Below are 9,458 nucleotides of genomic sequence, written 5' to 3' on the forward strand. Positions count from 1 at the left end.
TCCATTTGCTTACAATCTTGCAGTTACGTGAAAAATAATTCTCATTTTGTGTGAAAAAAATATGGTTGGAGAATAAATGTGGTTAAAACACTCACAAAAATGCCCATTTTTATTTCCAGCTTGTACATATTTACCATCTAAATGCAAACTGAATAAAAATTTTTTTACAGAGCGATGAGCAAAAAAGGAATTTCCCATCATTTGCTGTTTTTATATTCAAGCTGAGCATTCATGTTCCAGAAGCAGTTATGTGCTGTTGGTGCGCATATCCTGAAAGACCCTATTTTGTTTCTTTCTCGAAATAGGAAATATTCCCTTTTTTTTTATAAAAAGGAAATGTTATTTTTGCTAAGTCATGAAAAAAATAAACCTGTGGGGCACTGTGTATGCAATTCTGTACTTCCCACACAGAAATGTGCTGAGAGCATGTTTACTCAAAGATATCCTTTCAAAAAGCCTACAGTTTTTCTGTTCATCGCCACAAACCATAATGTCTTGTGGGGGGGAGGTGTGGCAATAATATTTACCATCCACTGACTCGAAGTTTGAACATTTCTCAATGAAGTGACTCACAAGTTTAAGAGTATAAAAGAACTCATTGGAACCATGGGCAGTCAGAAGCTTGAGAACATCAAAAAATCCAACATGGCTCCGTCAATGCTGTCGGCAGTCGGACTGGTCTTAGGCCTCAGTTGTTGCTTAGGAGTTCCCGTGCCTCATGAGGACGACTCTGACTTCACGCACAATGATCTACGATTTGCTGAGGTATTTTATCATCTTATTTAAAGAGATTTTAAAGTTTAAAAATTAAAGAAAGCCTAATTGCATGATGGTGTCACATTGAAATAGGAAGTTGCCCGTCCCTGTCTCCGAGGGAATGTTCATCTTTGAATGATTTTGAAAGTTATCTCATAACTGGTGGGATTTATATGGCCGTTGTCCTTTTTTTGTAAGAAACAACCAGAAATCCGAGCAGTAAATCAGTATATTTTTATTATAGTTTTAGCAAAAACAGATACCAGTCCAAAATGAACACAAGATCTTCTTTAAGGAGGTCAACCAGGTTTTCTGAAGAACAAACATGTCTGAAGGGGTCAAATGTTGGGTTTTATTAATTCTCTAAAAATGTCATTTCTCTTTACTATTTTATATGTTGATTTATACACTTAGATTCTTATGCTCTAGAAGACAAGTTCTGTTGTTGTTTTTTTTTTATAAATTTATATTTCCTTAGTTAGAGGTTTTCTTTTAAGAATGCCAGAATCATTTATTTCCTTTCTTTCTCCAGAAATACCTGAATACCCTGTATAGCTCTGCAGCAAACCCCACCGGAATTCTGAGATACAAAGGTCCCAAGAGCGTGGAAACCAAGCTCAAGGAAATGCAGTCGTTCTTTGGTCTGGAGGTGACGGGCAAACTAGACGAAGACACTTTAGATATTATGAAGCAACCCCGTTGTGGTGTCCCCGATATTGGGCAATATAATTTCTTTCCAAGGAAATTGAAGTGGCCAAGATTTAATCTCACATACAGGTAAAATATTGTAAAAATTCTATTTTTGGAATGGTATATATATATATATATATATATATATATATATTGCACTAATTTATGATTATATATAGTTATTGTACCAACATATTACTTTACAATTGAGTATACAGCATAAAGGAGGTGCAAGAAGGCTTATGTATAAAAATGTTATATCACCATAACAACCAATGGAATGGTCCCAAAATCAGTAACATTCCATTGGTTGTTAATCATTTATCTGTTAAACCGCCCCAATAAGTGCAGAAGGTATACTAGGACATGCAGGCATTAGGATAAGTGGAACACAAGAGTATGCAAACTTTCATAACCTCATTCATGCCTAATTCCATTTATACTCACTGGAATGAACAATACCATTCATCAACTGTGTCAATTTAGAAACTAATGAGATATATGGTAGTGACACTTCTAGATATTCTATAGATCCACATGATGAATTAAACGCTACAACATAACACTGGAGTATTTACTCCCCATCGTCTCATAATTTATTAAATCTCACTAAGAATATGCATGTATATCCCATTGTGCAGTGCCACAAATATGGTGGTGCTATATAAATATATATATATATATATTATACACACACTATTAAATGGGGTCGGTTTCCACAGCATTTTAGCATAACGATCCTTTATAAAATGTGCCTTTACTTTTTCAATGGACTTACATTCCAGGTTCCCTTCTCATAAATGAATACAAAATGTATTCTGTTTGCGAGATATAGGTAGGAATGTGGAGTAGTATAGGTGATGTAATGGTGATGTAATGGGCATGGTATACTCTTCATGGGTGTTCCTAGTCTGCCCTATTGGAAATCCAGTTCCGGGACCACGATATAAATCAGCAAAACAAGCCATTTTGCTACACAACACGTGTGTGTAGGTTTAAAGAACATATAATTTCGATTTCCTCACCTAAGACCAAAAATACTAAGGTTTTTATATGGTAGTACAGCACTGCATGATATGATGGCACTATAAAAAACTATTTCTATTTCAGTAAGCAATTAAATGTACTATCCTGGATTTAACACTTATGGAACTAAATGCTGAATTGGAATTTCTAATACTGCCGGAAAATCTTCACATAAAGAATTCTCTGTGATATCAAAAATATCTAATTCATAATTTTTGCTGGAAACACTTGCGTTGTACTTCTAGGTCATAGTTGTTGCCATAGAAACTAAAAAAAAAAGCTCAGAAGTTTTTCTGATTTATGTTATTAAACATTTAGAGAATAGAATAAAATGACTAATTTTCAAAGGCCTATTTGCTCAAAACACTAGAGGCTGCAATTAATGTAACAGCGACACCAAGACATCATTTAGGAACAATAATGATTCCAATATTCCAGGGCAGAGTAAAAAATACACATGAAATCTTGGCATTTCCATTTAGCAACAGCCTGTGTTCCATCCAACGTTGGGGTAATTTGCCGTGGCATATCCAACGGGGCTGGGTCAGCAGGTCCTGGGGGACAGCAGTCCCCTGCTGCAAAACCAGGGGCAAGGGGTTAAAGGTGAGAGCTGTACATTGAAAGTTACAGCTGCCTCTTTAAATTTAAAGATACCCAACCTCTATTTTTTAAAGTAAGCCGAAATAAAAGAAGAAACTAAAACTAAACTTTCATTATAATTATTCTTTGACATTCCTAAAAATAGGCAATATTCTGAGTCCAACTCCATGGCTGACTTTACCTATTGTACCCAGATAAAATATTATTATTCTTTAACCTCAAAGTGACCTTCACATTTTGGTAAGGCTGAGAACCATCTCATATACACAATAACATGTTTACTTCAAACTATCGGCAGGATTGTGAACTACACCCCCGATTTAGCTCACACAGACGTGGACAGAGCAATCAAAAAGGCACTTAAGGTTTGGAGCGACGTGACCCCCTTAAACTTCACCAGACTACGCACAGGCACAGCTGACATCATGGTTTCTTTCGGGAAGAAAGGTATGACAGTCATGCATATTTCTACTTTCCAAAGTAGTCAGAATATTTTATTATTTTTTACATCATGGCCATTGCTTTGTTTATTAATAAAAACCTCTATTTTGTGTTTTGTTTTTTTTTATAGAACATGGCGACTACTACCCGTTTGATGGCCCAAACGGTCTGTTGGCACATGCTTTTCCCCCTGGGGACAAAATCGGAGGTGACACCCATTTTGACGATGATGAGTTTTTCACAAACGACTTCAAAGGTATTATTATTCTCAGCAGTATGGATACATATGTAACTGAAACATGTTATACCGTAATTTCATATACTGATCTGATATGGAATATTGTTCAGATGTATTAAGAACATGATGTATTTGATGTATTATATAGGAATAGCACAAATATGCAATTGCATTTTTTTGTGTGCATCAATGCACAAGTAAGGATGTATTAACAAATAACTTAAGACACTTACATTATTCTATAGAGACCAGTTTTCTGGTGTATAATTCAAGTATTCAATGCTTAATAAATATATATTGAAATAATTATTTTTTCAATAATGTTGTATGTGTTTCACTATATTGTTCAGTTAAGCAGAACTACAGATAGATACAGAAAAGATAAAAGTTCTTGTACAAGTTTATGGAAGCACATTACCCACTGATTGGGAAGCAACGCAACAATAATAATGTATATAGGTTTCTGAAACTATTATTGATATTAATGTGTTTATTCTGTAGGTTATAACCTTTTCATTGTTGCTGCTCACGAATTTGGCCATGCCTTGGGCCTTGATCATTCTAGAGACCCAGGATCCCTGATGTATCCGGTATACACATACACAGAAACAAATAACTTTGTTCTTCCTGACGATGACGTCCAAGGAATTCAAGCTCTGTATGGTAGGTTTGGAATATTTCCTAACTGGAGAATGCTTTTCTATGTACCCTGTTGTATGCTGAGGTCAAAGATTAATGCATTAGAAAGTGTTGTGACCATTTTTTATTTGTAATATTTGTTTTAGGATCTGGAAACAGAGACCCGCATCCAAAGCATCCAAAAACTCCAGAAAAATGTGACCCTGAACTGAGCATTGATGCAGTAACAGAACTCAGAGGGGAAAAGATGATCTTCAAAGACAGGTTTGTAGGTCTCCTAAATCACAGTAATGCATTGGGCCAGATGGTTTTACTAACATGATATCCATTCAAATTGAGACAGGACTGGCTTCAGTAAGCTGTGGCAGCAACCTAGGCTTTGACTTCTCATGTCTCATTGATGTAATGTGGACCTGCTAAAGTAAGCCTTTAAGTACTCCAGTTGGCCTTCACTTCCCTACCTAGTTCTGTTTCATCAAGTCAAGATCTGCATGTCCACAGCGCTCTGGTGGTCCTTTTCCATAAAAATTAAGTCTGGCACTTGCTAAGTGTGACCATACTAGGAATAAGGTGGTTGGACCATAAACAATGAGAAGAAGACATGCTTCTTAACCATGATACGCAGCCTAAACTAGAATGCTTTTTATGCTGTCCTTTATTAGGTTCTTCTGGCGTCTGCACCCACAGATGATCGAAGCAGAATTAGTGCTCACTAAATCCTTCTGGCCAGAACTTCCAAATAAAATCGATGCTGCATATGAATATTCACAGAAGGATCTCATATACATATTTAAAGGTCAGATTATTTTCCAACCATGAGCCTCTGTTTAATCTTTTATGTATTAGTTTAAATTAGTAAACAAACTAAACTTTACTGGGCATGCTGGTCGATATAGACAGAATGGTCGGTCACAGAATCGTATGCCTTGTGTAAATGTTTTTAGAAGGTCAAAAAGTATTTGTAATACTCATTGCTAGAAAATATGAATACAGATGGATTCTGAAGTATTTGTTGATCATTCTGTTCAGTTTTTGTCCAATCTATTTAGTAGATTTCTGTTTAGGACATTTGCACTTTAAATTGAATACGTCACTTTTCCCAACTTTTAGTGTTCAGGTTCTAGATGAATATTTTCTCCCCATTAAATTAGTTTTCCACCTTTTATTTAGTTACTTTGGTGGCATAAGCGGGCAGGCTATTAATCGATATGCTAGTTTTGGCATATTTTGCCCAGATATTAACTTCTATGTAGTAAATGAATCCCAGAACAGTGAGGACGTATCTGCGTAATACAAACATCATAATAATTTCTTGTTCAATTAGATCTGCGTGTATATATATGTCTGAAGGGGTCAAATGTTGTATATATTAAGGCATTTGTTTTTTTTTTTAGGAAAGAAATTCTGGGCTTTAAATGGATATGATATACTGGATGATTACCCAAAGAAACTACATGAGCTTGGGTTTCCAAAATCCCTAAAATCAATCGATGCAGCTGTTCATAACAACGCCAATGGAAAAACTCTCTTTTTCACAGGAGACAAGTACTGGAGGTAAAAATATTCCCTACAAATTAATGACGTATACACAGTTTTGGGATAACTTAATGATGCCTAATTTTGTACCTTTTGATCAGCAGTGTCTCTTTTATTATTCTATTGATTGCCAACCCAAAGTACCTTATTGAGAAAGTTCTGAAAGATTGCAAAGACAGATACTCTAAAACAAAATAAGTGTTAATATATAGTCATTATCTCCAGTGAGAGATGATGCAATACCTAAGATATCATGCTTGTAGCATTATAATACAGTATATATAATGGGAATTACTAGTTTGTGTATGGCTTCTTTTTGCACATTCCATTGACAGATCTATTTTTTGAAGTGGCTTTCACATTTTGGAAAATGTCATCGCAAAATCTTTTATACAGTGATACGTTGTGAAACATACCCATTATGGGCTCGGCCAATACTTAGCCCCTTTAGCTTATCTCTCATGGATCCCATGTGTGTCTTATTATGTTCTAGAATGCTGCCCGCATGCCTAATTGCCAACAGGTGTCCTGGGACATAAATGAGGTGGAGCCATGCGGAGCTGTTTGACCCCTCCTACTTTAGGATCTGCCCCTTATGTCCCGGGCTATCTGGAGCTCATTTAGCAGCATTTAGGCTATGTGTGTTTCATAGACATACACAGCTTAACCACGTCATTCACGTATGGACGTACATGTACGCCTTTAAAAGGAATTCAGTAAAGCCCTTTAGGATGTATATGTACATCCTGACTTTCTTGCTGCGGCAGGCACATCTCAGCATAACCAGTGCAGGGGGATCGCAGGGAAGAGAGTGATGAATGGTGTTTCTCTCTTCCCACAAGTGGAGAAAGAAGAAAAATATTATATATTGTCATTGTAACTTTACAGACATAACAACATGTCCCAGTGGTCACTAGAGGGATCTCTAGTCATATTGCAGTGCATTTTTTTAATTAAAACATACAAAAAATTATAATAAAAATAATTTTTAAAACTTTACATCCCATTGCCCTAGCTCTACATGTAAAAAGTATAACCTCCCCATCCTGCTTCACTGCCCCCGAACCCATTAAGCCATAACTATTAAAAACACTACCCTATAGGTTAAGGGATGGATGCTGGTCTTTAATCAGATGATGTTGCTGAACATGAATTCTATCATTGTGAAACAGTGGCACCTAGAGTGCAGAAAAAAATTGCTAAAAAATGTATTTCTTTTCGTTTTTTTGCATACTAGCACTTACGATTATTATTTTTTGCATTTTTCTATGGTTTCAAATGAAAGCTGTGTTTGTTCTGAAAAAGATGTGTAAAAAAACCAAATGTGTGGGTATTCCATTCATTAGTTAAAAAACTACAGTGATTGATCAATCACATTCTTGTGAAATATTCACCATTCCTACTTTAAAAGTACGTAATAGTTTATGATCTATTCACTAATTTCATAATACATAATAAAACCATTTTATAAAATCATTTTATATTGGCTGTTTTTTGCACTTAACTTTGGCCAAACCTGATCTGTGGCTATTTAACAGGGTTATCTACTTTCTTCGTTTCTACTTTTCTACTTTCTATTACTCTATTGTCACAACGTTAACATTTTATTTGATTATTAAGATGATGATTATTTTTTAAGGTTTTGGATGTCTCAGTATTCATAACATATTTTTATTTTATGAGTACGTCACAGTTTAATTGTTATCTAATATTATTATTTTTTGGTTGTTATCAATTAGTTTTGATGAAGAAAATATGAGTTTAGAAAAAGGCTACCCAAGATTTATAGCTGATGATTTTCCAGGAATTGGAGAAAAAGTAGATGCTGCTTACCAAAGAAATGGTAAATATTTATAAATATTACTACAATATTGTATTCTAAAATTCTCTTTTACTTTATATAGGTTTCATTCACCAAGTTACTAAGCTGTCTAATACACACACACACACACACACACACATATATATATATATATATATATATATATATAATCTATACTAAATATCTATCTATATATACTAATATATTATTATTTATTGATTATTTATTGATTATTGATTATTTATTGATTTATATAGTGCCACCATATTCAGAAGTGCTGTACAATGTACAAAGGAAACAACGCACAAAAATGCTTGTTTTTTGTCATATACCATGTAAAATACCATGTAAAATTGAATTCACATGCACTATTCTTGCCCTTTCTAATATATATATATATATATCGCCTTCCCATAGGTTATATCTACTTTTTCAATGGACCTCTACAATTTGAATACAGCATTTGGAGCAGAAAACTGACTCGTGTGCTGAAGACGAACTCTATCCTGTGGTGCTAATCCTGTGAATCCACACTGTCCTCGATATGCGACTGTTGAGCAGTCGATTGAAACATTATGACTATGACCAGTAATATGGTTTCTCTCTGTGTTTAGAATATAGCGCAGGTTAGCTACAAAGAAGAATATATGTGGGTTCTGGGTTCTCTCCTTCTAATTGATCTTTTGGATCTAAATAATGTAGACATAGCACCACAGCACTTCAGCAAGATATGACCATAGGGCAAAGAACATTTGGCATATCAGTGTTAGCAAAATGTACCAAAATGTTTAGTATTCTGTATACTAAGTAAAGCAGATATCTGTCGTTGTTAATTATCCCTAGGAATGTAGGTTGGCAAAAAAATACTTGTGCATTACTTTGTACCCAAAAACATTAACTATGATAAGATAGAGCAAATTACAAGATAAGATAGTGTGATAAATTTAGTCCAATAAGCAAATGTTTTCATGCAGAGGATGGAATTTTAATTTAGTACACCAGAGTTTCATTATATCGACATTCAGCAAAAAAATCTTAAGAGAACTGACTATTTTTGTCAAACACCATAATATTATGGTATAGAATGAACCTGTAATATCTAGATGGTATTTATGTTAAATTAATCAGTACTTTAAAACATTTCACCATAACTCCTCGTTTTCCCATGGTATCCAGCAGCCATTATGTTTACATTTCCCATGTGATCTTAAACAACAATGGGGAATGTTTTTCAGTATTACCAAAAAAAGTATAGTGAAATATTTCAATTTCTATGTTGTTAAACCAAATGATTGCTTAAAAAAGCACATTTTTCTTGTATAAATTTACCTGGGTACTCGTTACCTCTTGTGGCCATGTTTGGAACTGCAGGCAAAAAGTAAAATCACATTTTTTTTGTATTATTCAGGTTTAGCAGACATTTACCCTAATTAAATGTATTATTGACACCTACTAGCACTATATTTTTGTAAACATTAAGTTATTTAATACAATATTAACATATAGTATTAGAAAATCTTAAGGCCTCGGATAGGTATAAATAGTACATAACACATCTCCCTAAACTTTATTAGAAATGAATGACATCTTGCTAACCTTATATAACCTTTATGGAGGACTGCTGTCTTGATTTCCTATTTATGATATATTTTTTTAAGTATTTATTATGCACAATGTATGATTAGTATGAGTGCCGTTATTATAAAGACA

At 34.3% G+C, this 9,458-nt stretch overlaps 1 protein-coding gene across 1 annotated transcript; it reads left to right on the top strand.

Annotated features, from left to right (window-relative positions):
• The first annotated feature begins 632 nt into the window (after positions 1–632).
• Positions 633–9,112, top strand: LOC128474213 (collagenase 3-like). The gene is made up of 10 exons (XM_053456502.1): positions 633–765; positions 1,289–1,533; positions 3,371–3,519; positions 3,644–3,769; positions 4,253–4,414; positions 4,537–4,654; positions 5,053–5,186; positions 5,785–5,944; positions 7,666–7,769; positions 8,166–9,112. The coding sequence occupies exons 1-10, from the start codon at positions 646–648 to the stop codon at positions 8,264–8,266; spliced, it is 1,419 nt and encodes a 472-aa protein (XP_053312477.1). The 5' UTR covers positions 633–645; the 3' UTR covers positions 8,267–9,112.
• Positions 9,113–9,458: the final 346 nt, after the last annotated feature.

This window comes from Spea bombifrons, chromosome 2 (genome assembly GCF_027358695.1).
Source record: "Spea bombifrons isolate aSpeBom1 chromosome 2, aSpeBom1.2.pri, whole genome shotgun sequence".
Classification (NCBI taxonomy): domain Eukaryota; kingdom Metazoa; phylum Chordata; class Amphibia; order Anura; family Pelobatidae; genus Spea; species Spea bombifrons.

Coding starts and splice junctions, on each gene's coding strand:
- LOC128474213 (XM_053456502.1), top strand. CDS start 646: ATGGCTCCGTCAATGCTGTCGGCAGTCGGACTGGTCTTAGGCCTCAGT. Junction 4,415..4,536: donor AGGAATTCAAGCTCTGTATG/GTAGGTTTGGAA, acceptor TATTTGTTTTAG/GATCTGGAAACAGAGACCCG. Junction 5,187..5,784: donor TCTCATATACATATTTAAAG/GTCAGATTATTT, acceptor TTTTTTTTTTAG/GAAAGAAATTCTGGGCTTTA.